The sequence below is a fragment of the Cyprinodon variegatus genome, unplaced genomic scaffold (genome assembly GCF_000732505.1).
Source record: "Cyprinodon variegatus isolate N-32 unplaced genomic scaffold, C_variegatus-1.0 Scaffold388, whole genome shotgun sequence".
In the NCBI taxonomy this organism is placed as follows: Eukaryota; Metazoa; Chordata; class Actinopteri; order Cyprinodontiformes; family Cyprinodontidae; genus Cyprinodon; species Cyprinodon variegatus.
The window spans coordinates 122,905-143,109 of record NW_015150841.1 but is presented as its reverse complement, the minus strand read 5'-3'; the positions used below and the strand labels follow the sequence as shown (position 1 = coordinate 143,109).

At 39.8% G+C, this 20,205-nt stretch overlaps 1 protein-coding gene across 4 annotated transcripts; it reads right to left on the bottom strand.

The window, feature by feature from the left end:
* Nucleotides 1-7,428: 7,428 nt before the first annotated feature.
* det1 (de-etiolated homolog 1 (Arabidopsis)) lies at nucleotides 7,429-17,492 on the bottom strand. Of its 4 annotated transcripts, none has more exons than XM_015387201.1 (9): nucleotides 17,319-17,492; nucleotides 16,435-16,774; nucleotides 16,078-16,344; nucleotides 15,792-16,004; nucleotides 12,807-13,030; nucleotides 12,422-12,551; nucleotides 11,749-11,939; nucleotides 10,875-11,066; nucleotides 9,029-9,218 (listed from the first exon to the last, which is right to left on the bottom strand). In XM_015387201.1, the coding sequence occupies exons 2-9, from the start codon at nucleotides 16,681-16,683 to the stop codon at nucleotides 9,029-9,031; spliced, it is 1,656 nt and encodes a 551-aa protein (XP_015242687.1). In that variant the 5' UTR covers nucleotides 16,684-16,774; nucleotides 17,319-17,492. The 4 variants fall into 4 exon arrangements, with proteins under 4 accessions (XP_015242690.1, XP_015242687.1, XP_015242688.1 ...); XM_015387202.1 differs by having other exon boundaries at nucleotides 16,435-16,771; XM_015387203.1 differs by having other exon boundaries at nucleotides 16,435-16,722.
* Nucleotides 17,493-20,205: the final 2,713 nt, after the last annotated feature.

The following is a 20,205-nucleotide window of genomic DNA, read 5'->3' as shown; positions in this document are numbered from 1 at the left end:
GAGACAAAGCTTCTAAGAAGGAGGAACAAAGTTTCTCTAACCAAAGAACATTAAATCAATAACAATCATGCAATCACTAATACTGAAGTCCTAAAATGAAATAGAGTATTTTAAAGCCTCCTTTGTTTTAAATAAAAACAACAGCATTTTAGCCAATTGAAACTAAGTAACAAAAGATAACAAAAGAAATAACATACCCTTAGAGAAAAAAAATAGGTTCTGGTGATAAAAGCTTCTTTTTTCTTTTTTTTTTTTTCTTTTGCAACCAAAAATGTTATGGTAACTACAACTGCAAGATACCTTTGGCCAAAGACATGACTCCTTTCAGCCAAGTCTGGAGTCAGCACTGGATTCCTGACAGAAAGCAAATAAGTCTATTTCTTTTTATACTTTAGGAACAGAACCAGCCTTCTTTATCAGCTCAATGTCAATCAATTCACAATTTTCTTCATCCACCAAAAAAATGAGCCCGAGTCTCCCCTTTATTCAAACTGTATAGTAGGTAAAAAAAAAAGATCCTTGCTTTGCTTCCTTGTATATTTAGCTGAACAGTGAAGTTTGTTTACTTTAGGGAGAGACACACCTCTGTCTCTTTTATTTAGTTATTTTGATAACTCTGATTATGAAAATGAGAATGAATCAGCTAAACTTAGATGATATTCTCTGTGTTATTCAATGCTCTCTATTACACCAGCTTTGTTAAAATAAGGCCTTTAACTTCCCTGGTTTCACTGAGTTTTTTCATAAACAAAAGACCTCGCATCACTTTGTATTTTTAGGTCAACCATGCTGAGAATCCTTCCCTGCGGACTTCCAACTGAAACCCCCCGAGCGTTGCTCAGTCAGGTGTTTGTGTGTGTTGTTTCTAGTGTGTTATGGGGAGACATTAGTGTTTGTTTCTGTTCAGGCGTAGGCCTCCAGCCGATTGTGTCTGGGCCAGAAATGAAGCCAGTTAGAAATGATCCCCCACAGTCAGGTTGTATATTTGCCGCAGCGTGGTGCAGGTTCTAAAGAGCCACTGTGTACATGAAGCATCTCCACATCTGCCCGTCAAACACACTCCTAGACAGCAGTCTGTCTGTGAGGAGGAGTCACAGGACGTCTGTACCCCTCAATCAAATATTAGCTGTCAATATGTGGACCTCCCTCCTGCTCCCTCTGCTCCTTAGGAGGTGGAGTGATTTCATAGGGGCTCACTAGAAGCGTGCCAAGTCTGCGTTTAAGTAAACTGTACGGATGGATAAAGAGTTCACTGTGAGAAATTAAATGTTGACAATGTTTTATGTGTTACAGCAAGAACAATAGCCGTGTGGCTAAAATCAAAGAGAAGGGAAGGGACAAGAGTAAAGGTTACAAAACCCATAAACCAGAACAGCTGAAGCTCACAATGACAATCTGCAGCAGTCCATGACCAGTTAACTCATTTAATCTCCTGATTACGCCAGTGAAGATTCTCAATCATCCAGCTGATAGTCAATCTAAAAAAGGAAAAGAAAAAAAAAACAATCCACTGGACTTTGTTTCCAATTTTCATGATGTTTCGCTTCCCATCCGGGAAGCTTTTTCAATTCAAAATGCCAGAACTAGCGTTGGGTTCCAAGCTTTATAGAGTGGCCCAAACAAAGCCTTGTTTTGGCTTAGAAGGCATGCAAGTTGAACCGGAAGAACAGCTCCACCCCTTAGTATTTGTGAGTTGTTGAGGTCTTTGTTATCCTGCAATACCCGATATTGGTCTATGCCTCTGACCAGGCAGGTTGTCTTGGTCCCCTGCATGGCGATGAGGCTTATGATAGCGGGAAGGAATCATCTCTATCGCTGCGTTGTAGGTTTTTGAGAGTTGAAACCTGAGTCCACCGCTAAGGTTGTTTTTTTTCCTTTCTTAACATTAAATGGCTTCCTTCACACCCCTTTCAAACCACCTGTCTGCTTTGTGCAAAATGTGAACATGCTGGTCCTCAAAAGACGAACGCTTGGAACTCAATGCTAATTCTGACATTTTGAATTGAAAAAGCTTCCTGGCTGGGAGGCTAAAAGTCTTTAACTTGGAAAACAAAGTCCAGTGGATTGTTTTTTTTTCTTTTTACTTTTTTGGAATCTCCTGTTCAAGAGAAAGATCCCCTCATCACTTAGTCCAAGCATTTCAGGTAGATTCTTCCAACGCAACATGAAGAAAAGGAGAAAAAATATGATTTACAAAAGACGCTTTAGTAATTCACAGCTAAAAGAAACCACCAACAGATTTGGTTTGGTTGCATGTCTCAGAATATGAAGGATAAACCTTCAGCAAATGAATGTCCTATATATGATCAATATTCAGTTCATCACTTTAAGAGGAACCTAATGAGTCAACCATAAGGTTTGCTGTTCACCTTAAAGCCTTTGACAAATAAAAATGACCAAATAGAATCCTCTTTCTAATTAGATTTCGAGGGAAATTTAATATCTTATTTGTCTTTTAAGGAGCCAGACTCTCCTTTACTTCTCTGAAGTGATCTTGATCCTTGTTGCTCTGTTTTATAAGGATCTTAATTGTCTTATTTTCTGTCAGTTTAAGAAAAATATTCCTTTATTCATTAGGGTCCAGTGGTTCTCACGGCCCGTTGTCTTCAGTGTTTCAGATTCTGTTTCTACATAACTGAATTAACTAATGCCTTCCTTTGATCGAGGTGAACTGGTAAAAGGTGCAGATTGGTTGTCCAAGAGAAGAAGGATTGGGGACCCATGTATTGATCATCACTGCATTAATCTTCTAGACCTGCTCACTTCTCCCTAAGTTGCAGGAAATGTTGTCAGTGGTCATTGTTTCTGGATGATGAGAGGCAAGCCAAGAAATTGGGAAAAATCCAAGACTCTGGATCATTCTGGTTTCAGAGGAATGGATCCAGTGGCAATTTTTTTTCTGAATCATGTTGATTCATTTGCCCTGTGATAGACTGGCGACCTGGACAGCGTGTATCCTGCCTCTCGCCCATTGTCAGCTGGAGATAGGCACCAGCACCCCTCATGACCCCAGCTGGGATAAGCATGACAGAAAATGGATGGATGGATGGATGGATGTTGATTCATACATGAATCCCTGCTCCTGCACCAAACAAAGTCACCTTTAATGATATAAGTTATCAGAAACACTTCAGCAATGGTTGCTCCTCCTTAATGAAACAACGTTGTGTTTAAACACATGAAATCGATAAGGAAAGAACCTTTTTTAAGCAGAAGCTTTTAGCTTTGTTTAGATCTCTAAACAAACTGGCTGCTTGGAAGGAAAACAGAGAAAATTAAGGCTGGAATAATATAAACCTAAATGTCCAAATATTTTCCTACATCAAATACACACTAGAAAGAAATACAGCTGCTGTTGTCGGTAGTAATAAAACCATGGCCCCTCAGTCCTCAGCGGACGTCTCTTTGCTCTTTATATGTCAGAGAAAGATGAAATCCTGATTTTAAATCTTCTCTGACCTTTTTTAAACCACTGTGTATTCACATGATCACCTGCGGTTCCCTCTCTAGCAGAGATCATATCTTTTACCGGTTCCAGGGTGACATAACGTGAGCTCACGTGTCCCCTCCATGGACGCTGTGCACCTTGTGATGCTCATTAATCCACCAGAGCAGGGTGGACTGATTGGGATTCATCGTTCTGCATGTACAGAAACAAGCAGTCCTGCAAAAGAGCTCTGTGTTTGCACCAAGCTTGGCACTTCTTAAGCCCTGTATACCTATTTTAGACATTTCAGAGACCAGAAACATCTTTTAAAGTCAAACTTTAGTTTGCATTTCGATCATGTTCTTGTTAATGGGTTTTTTTTTTCACTAAGAGTTCATTTTTTTATTACTGTCAACTCTCCAATAATTTATTCTTTGCAAAATTTGCCTTTGATGCATTTTTTTCATATTGCAGCCACAAGTTATATTTAACTGGGATGTCATGAGAAAGACCAAAACAAAGTCCTTCCGTGTTTAATTCTCCAAGCTTTTAAAAAATACTTTCAAATAAAAATGTGAAGAGTACTGCATGCTTTTATAAAACAGTTTAAGTCTTCCCGGCTGTGCAACTCCTCCAGCTTTTAATTTTTGCAAAATAGCTGAGACACAGTCAGCTGGATTTAGGGCTGGACTTTGACTAGGCCATTCTAACACATAAATCTGCTTTGAACTGAATCTGAATCCAAGCTCTGGTTGTATTTCTAGGAAGGTTTTCCAGCTGGGGCGTGAATCTCCAGCCCCGTCTCAACTCTTTGGTAGCCTTGAACATTTTCCCTCCATGTTCTGGTAAAGATTCTCAGTCATTCAAGTCATAGTCATTCCAAAGAAAGTTAAAAACCACTGAACTTTGTTTTCCAAGTTTAAAGATGTTTCGCTTCCTATCCAGAGGGCTGTCCTAATTCAAAATGTCTGGAGTAGCGTTGAGCTCCATGCTTTTGTAGAGTAGCCCATAAAAAGGCTTTTGTTGGGCTACTCTATAAAAGAAAACAATTATAGAAATAGTTCAACCAGATCATATAGTCAAAATGATTCAAAGTTTTCTATCTAAGAAAAACCAGTTGATTGCATCGACTCATTGACTCGAAGGCAATCACTCACACTACACGCATGCTTGTAGCGATGGTGGAGAGGAAAAACTCCCTTTTAGCAGGAAGAAACCTCCAGCACAACCAGGATCAGTGTGAGCGGCCATCTGCCAAGGCTGAGTGGAGTTCAAGGAGACAGAAGCAGAGATACAAAAACCAACTATAAAAGGCGCTCCCGTCTAGGAAATACACAGCCAGGGAGACGGGCTCTGAGCCAGTTCCACATCAGAGGATGAAGAGAGCACATCCAGCCAGTTACAGTCAGAGAAACAGGACTACACTGAAAAACAGGCTAAGCTCCAACATCTATAAACAAAGGTTTTGATGGCAGCATCACAGCTGATATTTCTCTCCAGGATAGTGTCACGGCCAAACAGGAACAGATGAAGCTTCTATAAGAAAAAGCAGAAAGAACATAACGTTAGAGATTGAAACTAAATAATCGAGGTAGCTTTCACTAACAGCGATTTAAGAACATCTGGCAACTGTTGCTGATTAGAATTAGTTTGAAAGTTGTCATTTCTGCAGGACTCTTTCACAGCTTTCTGAATGGCTGTACTAACCTGAAATCAGCTGCTTTTGTTGTTCGTTTGTTTATTTTCCCCAAAATTTTCTTGTAAAACATGTTACTGTTTCCTTCCATAAGCTGAACTCTGCAACCTTTCCACGTCCCTGCTGAAACCTCAGCTCATCTGGAGAAATAGAGCTGATATTTTTAAACCACCTTGTCTTATTCCCATTTATTTTATGATCCACTGAACATCTTTGTGTGGGCTTCTCTGTAGCAAAGAGAAGAAATATATTGAAGTTTAGGGTGTTGCTCTAGGAAACGCTAATTTTCTAGACACCCTTTAGTAAATGAAATGTTTTTTTTTTTTTACTTCTTACAGCTAGCCAGGCTTGAACTAAATCCCTTTGTGTGTATACAAATGAAATGTCATCACCAAAGGGCACAAGCACAAAAATCAGACAAGCTCTAACAGTGACAAAGATAAAAAAAAAAATAATTTTGATGCTATAAGAAAACAACCATGCCTGCAGTTACAACAACTAAATGTAGTTCAGGGTCAGTTCTGCTGCGAAAGCTTGATGTTCCTCCAAAGTGTGTGTGTTTGTGTGGTTCGTTTCTGCGAGGCTGTTGCAACAGGAAACATCCAGGATTGTGGCCTTTTTTGCTTGCGCTGTTGCCAAGACAACAGCAATTAGAAAGGAGAGAGAGCGGTTATGTTTCCATGGCAGCGAAGGTCAGGGAGAAGGCTTTGAGTTGTACCTGGCTCTAAGGAATGAGATGGATACAGGAACAGATTTGTTTTCGGTGGCAGAGCGGTTTGTTTGCTGTCCTATGACCAGAGAACTTTGACCCCACGGGGTCCTGAGTGGCTCCGCAGATCGAAGAGGAAAACTTTGAATTTGAAGAACTAAGCGTTGTGTATTTTGTTCATAAGTGATGTTTGCAGAGCTAAAGATCACCTTCAGTGTGTGATAGACTAACACACAAAATGTGAAGTAGAAGCAAAAACAAATCTGAAAATAAATCTGAAAAGTGTGGCTTTCAATTTCTACCTGCCCCCCTCTCATAAAGCCATCCTAATCAGTCATTTGCAATACGTCTCTACATTACTGCCACCAATGTTCTGTGAGTTCATAATGAAAAAGAACTAGCTATTTAGAAGGAAATGGAAAATACATGTTGCTGTCAAGATATACTCTATGTGCATTTTATTTGGCCAAATTACTCAGAATTTCAGGACCATACAGGAATGGTCAGGTTCTGCTGAAAAGATCTGGAACAAAAATGATTTCTTACATTCCTCATTTAGACACAGATATTTAACTAGATGTGTCTATTTAAAATTAAAGTAGACATGGCTGACATACAAATGTGTTTAAGTCCCGGCGGGCAGTTTGCACAAAAACATGTTTTTTTCTGTCTGAGTCTTCGGTTGTTAGTTTAAAAATCTCTGCAAAACTGGCATCAGAAATACCAGTAGATGAGTCTGAATCATGCAGATTAGTACTAGTAGACATGCTGGTCTGTCATACTGTTTGCAGTAATAAGTGCATAAAATCTGACGTTATCAAATGAAATGTCATTATCAATTAGGCGTGAATGTGAGCCGTGTGTGTGTCGCTCATTATTCGGAGCGAATGCTGCTCTTGAACATATTCACTGACTGCCACACCAAAAAAATAAAATAAAATGGATGGGGAACATCTGTGAACATCAGGAAATGTTCCTGGAACCATCTTACTGGGTCCTTCATGTCCTGCAGGTTTTCCTCCAGGATTCTCTTCTAATCACTTAACCAACTTCTCTTCTCAACCCATGGCATATTTGGCTTTCTGTACATTCAGATTTAATTTAACCTTTCTTCCACATTTGCTGTCTCCTCTGTGACACCTGGACATAACTGAGTTACTCCGATTTCCTTCCTGCTTCTCTGATTAATGTCCAGCCAGACAGTCTAAGTGGACGTCTGTGTCTTCATAGGTGTGCAGTGTTCAATCCTCTTTTTTCATGTTCAGATGACAGATTTAAGTGAATTGTGGAAGACGTTCAGATTGTAAGATTATTAGGATCCAACCGTAATTTAAACTGATCCAGATTTCCCTCCTTAACCTGCCTGCTGTTCATGATGCTGGTTGTTCGGTGATGTTCTCTATCAAACCTCTGAAGCCAGATTTATTTATTATTAGGTGTTTAACGAGGCGGGAAAATGTATTATTTTCAAGTTTTTATTTGTAAAATAAATCAAAACCACATAATTTTCCTTCTGTTTCTCAGTTTGGCTCTACATTGCATTGATCTGATTAACTTTTATACCTAATGTGGCCGAATGCCACATCAGCTATATAGGTACTTGTGCCTTCAGTTGTTTCACTTATTACCCAGTCGGTCTGGTTAGAGCATGATGCACATGAGCCTGCATACAGATTTTAAGACAATGCAGTTTTATTCTGGTCTTGAGGCGGAGTCACATTTTAACAGGTGGAAAATTAATACGAAGCCTTTAACAGGCTCTCAGGGTTCTTCTCTCTTCTCTGGGAACATTAATTGGTTCAGTCAGCCGACAGGTCCTGCAGAAAACAGACGGTGGTGATTTTGGTGGAACTCCTGCATATTTGTGAGCCGTTCACAGAGGCTGAGGACGGCGTGCCTGGTGTCCTCCTCCGTGTGCTCCCACCGTTAAAGCTGCCCATAATTAGTTGATTATCACAGCTTGCCGTCAGACGTCAGCTTACATAAACACACTTTAATGATATACATGGCCTCTTCATCTGCAAGGCTGCGTTTACTCCACTGAGCAGCTCGGTCTCTGTCTGTGGGACACACAAACATGAACCTGCCATGTCCGCCGTAACCAGAGGCAGCGGAACACTTAATCCCCTCCTGCACCTGCTTCCCCCTGTAGTGCAGACCTCACTGCAGCTGCCCGCTCGGCTGCACCTATCCGCCCTCGTGTGTTTGCTATACATATCGGTGCAGCTCAAGGGTCTTTGTGGCTATTTGCATATTTGCAGATTCTGTTTGTGTCTGTGTGTCATTAATCATACATTTGAGCTCAACAGGTGGCGGTTTGTGTGTTGAACAGATGGAGGTAGTAAAGCACAGGAGTGTTATGATCCTATATGCTGTAGAACAGACTGCAGGGATCAGGGTTAGGTTTACATTCACTGACACCTGAAATGTGATTTTGGCTCAGCTTTTACAAGATAAGCTAAATGCAGGATGGAAAGAAAAAAAATGTACAGCTGGAAAATTCTTTGGAGGTTTTTTTTCAAGAAAAACAAGCTAAGCATTTTTGGTGCTAAAATGAATAATAAAATGGGCTTTAATGGTTGTAGAACAAGTAAAATCAAACATTAAAAAGTAAAATAATATCAGAATAAAAAAAAGTAACATTGGAGCATCAAAATGACTGAAGATGCGAACATAAAAAAAGAAAAACCTATCTGGATCTCACCTCAACACACTCTCCACGTCTCCATTTACACTTATTCTATCAGCTGCCTCTTTGTTCCGCAGAGGAGGGAAGAAATAACAGGAGGTGAGAGGGAAAAGGCAGAAGTGCTGCGTGCTGAGAAGGGAGGAGGGTCAGAAGGGATAAGGGCTGGGGGTATTTTTTCAAGTCTGGAAAAGGAAAGGAGCATGGAAAAAATATTTGCATGACATGGGCTGGATTCTTGTCCCATTATGGAAAAAGTTCTATTAATCCGCCTTTTCGTCCGTTCATCGGCCTGTTGTTTTTTGGTTTTATATTTCAATTCTGTAGAACCAAGAACAAAATATCTAAACCACGTGTAGAGCTCTGAAAAAAAAAAAAAAAATGAGTCCAGAATTTTTACAAAAATTTGTTCAAAATGTTCAGGAACCCTGAGAGGAGCAGAAGGATGGACGTTTCTCTGCCAGGAGTTGAACACAACCCCTGGAGTTTTTCCTTACACACGGCTTTACTTCATGCTGAGACGTGTCTCATGTGGAAGTTGACCACATACTCGGCATTGGTTCGTTGAACGGAGATGGCGAAGGGTTCAAAGGGGTGAAAAGTGAAAGCAACCAGGCGGCGCACGGCGTGATTAACGGGCCGACCCAGCAGGCCCGCCTGGATCTTAAACTTCAGCAGACCGGAGTCTCTGGCATAAAACCTGGAGGAGAAGCAGAAGATCTCTGTTAAACGTGGATCTGGGCAGGTTTCCATCTAGCCTGACTGAAAACAGCTTGTTCACAGCTCATTCTGCTGAAATTGTATAGTTTTAAAATCAAACAGTGACTAGTAAAGCAGACACAAAATGGCAGCAGGAACAGAAAAATTGTTGATTTTACTGAAATGAATGTTATTAGTTTTTAGTTTCTGTCTTTATCACAAAGAACAAAGGTGAAGCTTTGAAAGTTCTGCTCAGGAAACCAGAGCAAACATCCATGATGATTTGAAATCACTTACCAAACCTTCTCTACCCTCTGAGTTTCTCTTCTCTTTCCTTGAAACAAGTAAATTATGATCCCTGATTGGTTTCAGTTGATATTTTGTCTTGTTCCTCTACTTTAAACTAGGGCTGAAGCCATTAATGAATTGATTAAGTAAAACATACATTTTTAATTAATTTGCTGATCGATTAATAATTGACCTGTTACTATCTTATTAATGCAGGAGCTGCCTAATAACGCTAATTATTGTGCATTAAGGCATTTCTTATTTAAAACAACAGCATTTTGTTCTCTTGGGGCATCTTGCTGCTTGAATTTTCTATCTCCAAGCGCGTACAAGAACAGTTGTGTGTATGGTCAGGGTCTGGAAGAGCGCTGTTAAGAAGGTAGAGTGGAGATGATCTTTTTCTACATTTTTTAAGAACATAAATCCATACGGTGACCTGTGAGGTCAGAGATTCCTAAACTGAGGAATTTTAGATATTTTAGCAACATTAGTTTCTTTCTCCAAAATCAACACAACTGCAGTATACTGATCGTCTTGAGCTCGAACAACGATGGCCGCCATGCAGGGGAGGGGTGTGATCAGTGTGTACACACTGCTGTAGCATTCCTCTTGGCTCTGATTACGTACTTGTTTCTGAGCTGAGTATTTTTATGAATGGCAGTAAAACCACTGGGAGGAACTACAGTTTTACTGATCATCTGTCTCATATTCTACTATCAAGACCTTTTTGAACAATGCATAAAATATACGTTTCTACAAAGTTACCTGCTGAATCTTTAGGTACAGAGAAGGATCAGTGATGCTTTGGGATTTCTCCTCCCTTAAACATCAAAGGATGTCTTCTGGGACTTTCTAATACATTGCATCGATAATTTTTAAATTATCAGTGCTATAATATATTTTATAATTCTGATTTTTTTTTTAAAAAGAAGAAGAAATTCATAAAAAAGTGTGCAAAAATCAACTTTCTTTCCACGTTTCCTAAATCTAAACCTGGAGTCTTATAGAAGCATGAGGGATGCGCACTGTACCAGTAGTTTTATTAACCACGAAGGTTCCTTTACATGCGGTACTGATGATTTCATAAAGTAATTATTCCTTTGGATTTATTCAAATTTAAGCCTGGCTTTTTTGAAAATGTTATTTTTTTTGGTAATGAAATAAACCATGAATTTATCTTTGCTTGTTGAAACTAAACCTCCTCTGAAATAAAGATCCTTATTTTCTCTGCATTTTTAAAAACCATAGATACATCAGTTACAGACATTTGACCAAATTCTCCATTTTATGTAAAGACCTGTTAAAGTGTCTCGGGTTTCATCAGTGCTGCGGCGTTAAGGACGCCGCTCTGCCTGATTGGAGAGCGTACCTGATGGGGTGGTCTCCGCAGGTCTTTGGCCTCTCCATCACTGACACCCACTTGTCATCGTAGGAGAAGAGCGACAGGTCGAGGTAAGGGCTGCTGCTGTATGACTGGGCGCTGATGGGGAGCTGACCGAGCAGGCGCCGCACCGCTTCGGTGTGGCCGCCGTATTTGGCGTTCACGATAGTGTCTTTAAACCTGGGGAGGTCAGACAGGGAAGCATATCAGCACATTGTTTGTTTCTCTACTTTCTTTTGTTTTTGTGAGGAGCCAAATTTCTGATACTGATTGATCTGAATAAACTTAATAACATTAGTGCCTCGTCATAATACTTTGATTTTAACTTGGCTCATCTCTCTAGCCATTCATCTATAAAAAGATGATTCTTATTCTTTCAGCTCATCTCCAGCAGTCAGCAGGGACTCCATAATCTCCACTTCGTCGTTCATTCTTTTTATCTCAACCTCTATACTTTGGACTTTCAGTCCTCCAGTCTGAGTTCTGCTTCTGGACTGATATTTGCCCAAATCAGACTTTGCTGCTGCTCTAAATCAGTCTTGCTTCCAGTATCTTCTTCCTTCCAGTTCAATGCCCTGTTCCTCTAGCTCCTTAGCCCAGGTTTCATCTCTCTGCTTCACCTTAAATAGAGGATTTTGTCACCAGCACAAGTGAAATTTAATCACAGCTCCCTGTAGCCACATCTTAATGTCCAGTTTATGGCCTATAACACCTTCCTCCCTCTGCTTTTACTCCTCCAGGCTGATCTGTAGCATCTTTATCCCCTCATGATGCCTACCTGTGTGACATCATGTCCGTTCTTATCTCTCAATTAAAACCAGAGCCTTTCGTCACACAAAGTTTCTGCTCCGAGATTGGATACCTTCTTTGGACCTGGCGTGCGTAGTTGTTGGACGAAGCAGAACAGGGAAATTGGACAGCCTGGCTGTGCAGGGTGGCGTTCCTGAAAAGGTCACAGAAGTTCTCGAAGAGCTCAAGCAGCGGGTCAGAGGTGTTCTCAAAGACAGCCAGAACCTCGGTGGACACCATGTTGTACACAACGAAAAACGACGGCTGGCAGAGAGAGACAGACAGACAATTATTTGTGGGATTTAATTTGTATATGTGGACAATAGAATATATAAATGTGCACAAAAAACAAATCCATCCACCCATCTAAACCAAAAAAAACAATGGTTAAAGGAGAAACAAAGAGGTTTGGAAAATGTGTTGCCCTTTGTTTAGAAGAATTAATTAGGACATCAATGTGTGACTAAAACAACATTAAATCTCTACATGCAACAAACTTATTTGCTCAGACCTCAGCAACATCAATGAAATAAACCGAGGATTAATTAAGTCCCCATATTTCTGTGACAACCGAATCACAAGTCAGAGCAGAATCTGTTTGACAATCGTGTCCTTGGAAACCTGGAAAGGGAATTCTTGCCATCCAAGGAAACCAGGGCAGCACAACAAAGAGGTTAGGAGGAGGAATTTACTCCGAGAGAAGCCAGAGATCCGTTCACGTGTGTGTGTTTGTGTTTGGTTCGTACCTGCGACGGGTCGGTGACTCTCAGCGTGACCACGTCTTCACTCGTGTATTTAATGAAGAGGTGATGCTCGTCCAGCAGCTGCATCTTCCACATCCTCAGACGTCTGAGTTGATCGAAAAACTGGAAAAACCTAACCGGAAAATTTAGGTTAAAACTTAACGGTCTTCAGCCACATCAGGTGAAACCAGAATGAGTAATGGGATCTTTGAGCTTGTTCAGATCACCAAACAGGCACTAAATATTTTACAATTAGAAGCGTAATTATCACTAACAAATAGATTTAATAAGGACAATATTGTTAACAGCAACATGACCCGTTAGCATCAGCAGCTTTTTAATTCTGACAAGCAAGGAGGTTCAGTCCTGGTGGACTTATGGAGTTTACCTCCTCTTGGCCGTGGCGCTGCCGTCCTGCTCGGCTCTCCTCCACAGGTAGACCAGCAACCTGTGCTTGAGGGAGTTAATGGTTTTGTCGGTGTAGAGGCGAGGGACCCCGGTCTGACTCTCTGCCTGAGCTTCCGTATAAACGGCCGAGAGCGTCAGGAGGTCGTCCTCGTAGCAGAAGCGGCCGATCGTTCTCACGTCCAGAAAGGTCCCTTCAGGTGTGACCTAAGGTTGCAGTGGTAGAAGAGCAACAAAAGGAAGCAGGTCAAGGAACTAAAACGACTTCAAACTTTATCTAAAGAATAGAACATAAAAAAACAGAGATAGAAAACTCAATGGAAAGTGTCTCAGTGAATCCCTGTGGTCTGTTTGAGCCACTTATGTTTAAGTCCGGTTATATTCAGAATTCAAACTTCTGAAAGTACTTTAAATTTGAAACTATTACCGGTACATACTGTTCAATAAATGATAAGTGTTTTTAATTAAGAGTAATTTAATTTGACTGTGCTTTACCGGAGACATCCATGTTTGTCAAAGAGCACTACTGCCACCTACCGGTGTGTGATGTCACGGTGCGGTATCGGCTGTTGAGCCTTCTTCCAAATGTTGGCTACATATTACATGTTTTTTTCTCTGGCCAGAAGTTCGATGGCAAATCCTCCCTCTTCGAGTTGCCAGTCCAACTAACAGGACTGCACTAACCTGTCCGTGGAGGATCATAAATCGGAAAAGTGAAAACATTTTTTTTTTCCCTTTTACCCAATATATTACAACATCTAACTGCCATGCATGTTGGCATTGTCAGTTTAATTATAGCTCTTGCGAATTTCAATGGCTAAGTCTTCTCGAAATCTTAAAAAATTGTTGTTGATTGCAGACGTGTCTAGTAGTTCCCATTGATTTTGCTTGTAAAGCGGGAAGAATGGCGCTAGGCTTACTGCACCGTGACGTCGCGACCGGAAGATGTTAGGAGTGAGGCGTTAGTATATTTGGGCATAAATGGGCATTTTCAGACTTAATGAAAAGAAAATTGTTTTTATTTTTTTACTGATTAACGCTGAATTATTACGCATTAAATCACCGCAAACATAGTTTTAGGTATAAATAATGATCCATTGGTTATTCCTTGCTGACCAGACTTTTCCTTTAAAGCTCCATTTGGCTTTGAAGACATCCATCACTGTGAAGCTTTATTAACATTCCAGGCCAAATGTCATCCAAGACGTCTGGACTTTGACTAGGCCACTTCAACACGCTGATTCTTTCGTTTTCAGAAGTTGGTAGATTTACTGCTGTGCTACAGAGCTCAGTGGGAGGTTTAATATTTTGGATATTTTCTTAGAAGCAAACCCTGCTTTAAGCTTCTTCACAACTTCCACCCCAACAGATCTGCTCTGGTTCTCAGGTCTGATTTCAAAATTTCTATAACGGACCCTGAGTACCCAAACATTGTACTTTAGAAAAGGTAGCACTACTTCATCATATTATTACTAAAGTAAAAATAAAAAGTAGCTTTTCAACAAATTACTCACATAAGAGTAAAAAGACATTTGATAAAAAGGTGAGTCAAGTACTGTGTAACTGATCTACTTAGTACCCATATTTATATAAAAGATTTAGTATTTTCTGAGTTATAAAATTTACAAAATCAATTGTTACAGTATGTAGAATAAGTTAAATTACAGAAAACTGTTTACTGTATTATTTCACTTCATCTCCAAATGAGACGACAGACTCAGCAGATGGAAAATAACATTTAACCAATAAGCTTTAAGAACATAAAAGAAGAAAATGTTTCTCTCAGTGGTGCATGTTTTTTTTTGTTTTTTTTTTTTTTAAACAAGCTTGTTTTCATTACAAGGTATAGTGGAGGATTTTCCTAATTTTTTCAAAGACCCGCCCTCTCCACTTGCACAAGGATGCACAACCCTGTAATCGCTCCCGAGAGAGAACGCCTATTACACGCGTGTGCTCTGTTTAAAAGTTGCTGTTTGCATCGCTCACATAATCTTTCTTTCTAATATTTGCTATTTTTCCACTGCGGTGAAAAAGGCAAACATTAATGACTGGCTGAAACAGTAGCTCACGACACATATACACCTGAAAGAGAGCATGTGCAGAAAAAGAGGAGGGACGAGCACTTAGGACGGCCTTACGTAAACATATCACCAGAAAGATTGACAATTAGGAGGACCACTTATTTTGATGATACACCCCGAAAAATAACATCCTCCCCTATACCTTTAAGTACAGTTACTCACAATGGATGGAAACACCAGAAATTTCACTCAAGTCAGAGTAAAAAAGACAATGAGAGAAAAATAGTCCTAAAAGTACACTTTTTCAAAAGGTTACTCAAGTAAATGTAACTAAGTAAACGTTGTAACTAGTTACTACCCAACTCTGCCTGAGATTAGAGCACTCACAGGGTGGAACGTTAGTTTTTTCATTGGCTAACTTCAGAGGACAAATTAAATTCCTGCCACACTTTTCAGATTTTTGTTGGTTGTCATACAAATTCTTGAACAAAAAAACATTAAAGGTGCAGGATGTAGTATGCTAAAAAAAAACTAAACAGTCAAAGTAGTGTAAAGTGTTATGTGAGGCAAAAACTTGTCCTAAATGAATCTGAAATATACGGTAAGCATTTTTGATATTCCTTAAAATAAGTCTTTTTGTTAAGTTTCAGTAGGTAACAGAACATTTTTGCAAACAGAATAAGATGATTTACATTTTGAAAAAGAAAAAAACAGCTCCAATAATCTATTTCATTATTTGAAAGGGAAAAACACTCTTTCCTTTTATCAGATCATCTTATTTACCTGCTCTAATAAAGGACAAATTTGCTTACTTTTAAGACAAATTTGCTCACAATTAGGTGATTTTTTTCACTGTGGATCAAAAGCAAACTATACAAGCTAAATATGAAGCACAGTTGCCGAAAAGATCAAAAATATGTTGTGGAAATAACTCTGGGAGGTCAAACCTGAAACACGTGGATGGTCTGCTGCTGGACTGATAACACAGCCAGGATGTTCCGGTAGAGGTAGAGTCCCTGGTTGTGAGACAGGATGATCTTGTCACACTTAAAGGACCTGGTGTCACACAGCCTGCCGGTGTGGAGGTCGATGATGTGGAGAGAGTAGTCTTCCAGAGGAGACCTAGGGTTTGGGGTCACCGATTCGTTGTTGCGATAAACCTGGTGGAAGGAAGGGATAAATGGATAATCCGCACTGAGCTGTTTTTTTTTTACTTCGACTGGAGGTCCCTACCTCAAAGAAGTACGGCGGAGGATCATCGGGAACGTAAACGGCCGAGCCGACAATGACATATCTACAGTCGTCTGTGAAGAGGCTGCACTCCCGGTTGAGGTGTTCTCCGTTTGAGGCCACATTAGTGACGTGAAGCAAAGAGAAGAAGCGCTCAAACAGGCGGCCCCGGATGTTGAGGGAGCGCTGGTCATTGGCTGTTGAAAGAGTCTCTCCTTCTTGGCCTCTCAGCAGGTCCTGAGCTGCCTGACAGCCTTGGTATTCATATATCTGACAGAAAATTTAGACAGCAGAAAAGTTTCAATCCCAATGCATGGAATCAGCGTCAGCGTGATTCAGGTGCAGGGCATCTCTTGTTACCTCTAGGGACGTCTGGTCGGAGGAGAAGGCGATGAAGTAGCGCCCATCCGGTGAGAACTTCCTGAGGAAGCAAGGCGGCTTCTCCACGTTCACCACAGTGAAGTTAGGGAACAGGTTCTGGTGAAAGCAGCGCACTCGGTACCAGTGAGATCCGGGTCGCCCCGAGCAAATTCTTCGCCGCTCCAGGCGATGGACCACGTTCTGATTCTGGATCCGTCTGGGCTTCAAAGTTGGAGTGTCCTCGTCCATCGCAGTGATCAGGGGAGCGTCCTAAACATGCTTCAGTCGCTTTGGTACATGTGGGAGGCATAAAAACAATGATTTCTCATCGTCTCAGCTGATGTGGACAGATGAGAAGGAAGGAAAGCAAAGAAAAGAGATAAATAGGAAAGAAAGACATTTAAAACCTCATATATATATATATATATATATATATATATATATATATATATGTGTGTGTGTAAACTTGCATAACAAGACAAGCCTTTTCTTATTTCCATCTCCAATCAAACCAGATGGACATTTTAACTTTTTATGTTATGATTACTAAAATAATTTCAGATGAATTCTTTTGGTCAGAATCAAAAGTTTACATACACTAAGAACAATAAATCTTTAAACCTTTTGGAAAAATCCTGATGGGGATTTAAAATCCAAAGGTTAAAGATGAACTGGAAACACACCTGAAACCCACTGAACATTTGATATAGGCTGATGATTTGGCGCGTCGATATTTTTCACAGACATTTTCATTTTTTTTTTTTTTTTCATATATTAGTATGGGTTGATACAGGCATGCGTGGCCTGATTCATTAGTGCGTTTTGTGTTATACCTGGTTCAGATGTCTTAAAATACAGGACGGTTTAACTTCGATAAAACTTACCATTAGTGAATTAGTTTCCCGAACCTCTTCACCCGACTCCGTCTAAACGGAGGTATTCAGCTTCATTTCTCTTAGAAAACCCAAAGTAAGTGAAAATGTGAGAAGAATAAAATCCTATTTGAACAGATTTTGAGTAAATGTAGAGCTCCTGCTATGTTTGTTGTTGATGAAGCAGACAGGAAACGCAGAAGAAGTGGGAAGCGGACACAGCGCCACCGCCAGGGCTTCAGGCGGAAAGTGACATTACACCCTCTTGTTGATATTCAATGAATTGAGTTCAATTCATTAACTTTGAAGGAACAAATAATATAAGGCCGGTGTGCAATGCAATGCAATTGATTATCGAGCATAATAGCACTACTAAGGTTTCTAGATTTTTATAATCTTTTTAAACAGCACATAGCTCAATGTTCTCCTGCATTTTACACCATATGTATTTTCCACTGCACTGAACTATTTCACATAAAGGCACTTTTGCAGCATTATTTTAAAGTGGTTTCTTTCTCTCCTATATTGTTTACATTCTGATCACTGCTGCACTTTATATCGGTAATGTTTATCTTAGTCCAACGGCAATATCCGCTAATACGCTTTTGTAAACTGTATGCAATGAAATATAATTTTGCATACACTCTGTGCAAAGAAAATTACAATAAAGTTTGTCTAAGTATTATAATAATAGTATTAATATTCATAGATGGTGTTAATTATCATCAATCCGCATAAAAAAAAACTAAATAAGAATGTTAATATTACAACAAGATGAACAAATTTATTGCTGACTTGACTTAACAGGCCACCCATTCTCTTCCAGATCTTTAAACCTCAGATATTTAATCTGGACATCTTGACTGTTGAGCTAAATTTCATTCCCAGGAATTCACACCCGCAAGTTCAACTTAGAAGCATCTACAAGCTGCTGATACAACTCTTCCAAAACTCACGGGACACACAGTAAGTTGTTGTTAGGTTACTATTGATGAAATTGAATGCCTGTATAATCAAGTCTGGAAGTAAAGCTTCAACAACACCTACCTAAAGTTTGCCGGAGAGAACAGAGAAAAAAGAGAACTTCTGTATTAATATCATTTGGACAAGTGAGACTATAAAATTACATGTTTGCCATTAACTAAAGGCAGAATCCAACAAGAAATACCAACATTGTCGGGGGAGCAGTGGCCTGGTTGTTAAATCAAGGAACTAGTGTTCCAAAAAGTCTCCAAGCTTCCTGGTTGAGTTCCTCAGACTGCCACTATTGGTCTCTGAGTGCTTGCCAGGTGGTACACACTGGCAGACCACTGCTACCAAAGAAATGGAGTGAATGCAGAGGACACATTTTATTAACGTATATGCATTAATAAATAATGCATATATTTTTATCGTATCATTATTAATCCATCATGAAGGTCAAAGTGCAATGGCTGGGCGATGCCTTGCTAAAGCAGGATGTTGTCAGCTCACCATCATAGAAACCATGAATTTTGTCCCGTTTAAAAGTGAATTTTTCGGGGGTGAGATGTGGAACTATTTGTAAGAAAAAATAAAAAGCTGAAAGAATTCTATACCATGCAAAATAAAACTTAGAATCAGTCAAATCCACCAAATACATGCAGAGAATGAAAAAAAAAAATCCTGGGTTCAGTTAAAGCTCACTTCTTCACTCATTGAGATGTTACGAGGCGAATTTGAAAATCATAAACATCCATGAAGCCCTCAAACATTTAACAGCTAGAGTGAGGTGTGGAGAAAGCATTTGATGGTCGACAGCTTATCGCTGATGTGTTTCAGCTAAAGGGGGTATGACTTAATATAAGGAGAAAGGGTGTCTAAGATTTGCGCCTGCTGGAAGACACATCTTTGTTTGGATTTTTTAACTGTTTAAATTCTGTTTTAGAAAGAAATAAAAACAATAAAAAAATATGCTATGAGGAATTAAAAGTGTTCTCTTAGCTGCAAATTACTTTATTTTCAAGGCAGCTGGCACATCTGGAGTGTATGTGTAAGTGTGTGGTGAGGGGTTGCTTAGAGGTGAGAAAGCAAGGTATACGCCTTCTGGAGACGCTGCAAGATCACTTCTTCCACCCTTCAGACTGTCAGTCTGGGTCCCTGAGTAAGACCTTTAATAACACAACTCTGCCTGGGCACTGCCAGGTGCTCCCTGTACCCTAAGAGTTAGATGCAGGGAACATTTTTTGTAATGTACAATTGCAGAGACAGATAGGTATTATTATTGCTTATCAATTTCTAGAGGGCATAATAAAGAGGGAAAATTTGTTTTTAGAAAAGTGGTGAGGCAATGGCTTTACTCTGAGGCATTGAAGAGCACAAGAGCAAACCCCTTGATTTTACCAGTTTTTATCTGAAAAACAGACGCATTAAGGCAATCGAGACCCCAATGATTCTGTCCACCTCCTGCTCCATCTCACAGTCACTCGTTAATAGGACCCCATGATGCTAAAATGCTTCTGTTTGTAAAAAGCTTTTTCCAGACTTTGAGCATCTGATTCTCATCTTTACTTCACACTTATCTGTTTGCTTGGTTTTAATAAGCACAAGAGTCACATGACCTTGCAGCATGTCAATCCACCACTGAGAATTTTTGATATTTTAACTGAAAAGTACCTTCCAAAATAAATGTTACAGTAAATTTTAACATTTCCTATTTAACATTGATTAACTGAAACAGAAAAAAAATACTGTGAAAAGAAGAACTAATAAATCAACGGTCTACTGCAAGGATTAACCTAGTATGAGTGGATAATTGTAATGAGATCCAGTGTGAGGAAAAATCTCATTGTGGTCAAAAAATTTAGGGCAAATGTACACCTGCTGATCTCAATGAGGTGCCAATTTACTGATCAGTGGGTGGGTTAGCAGGTGAGGAGCA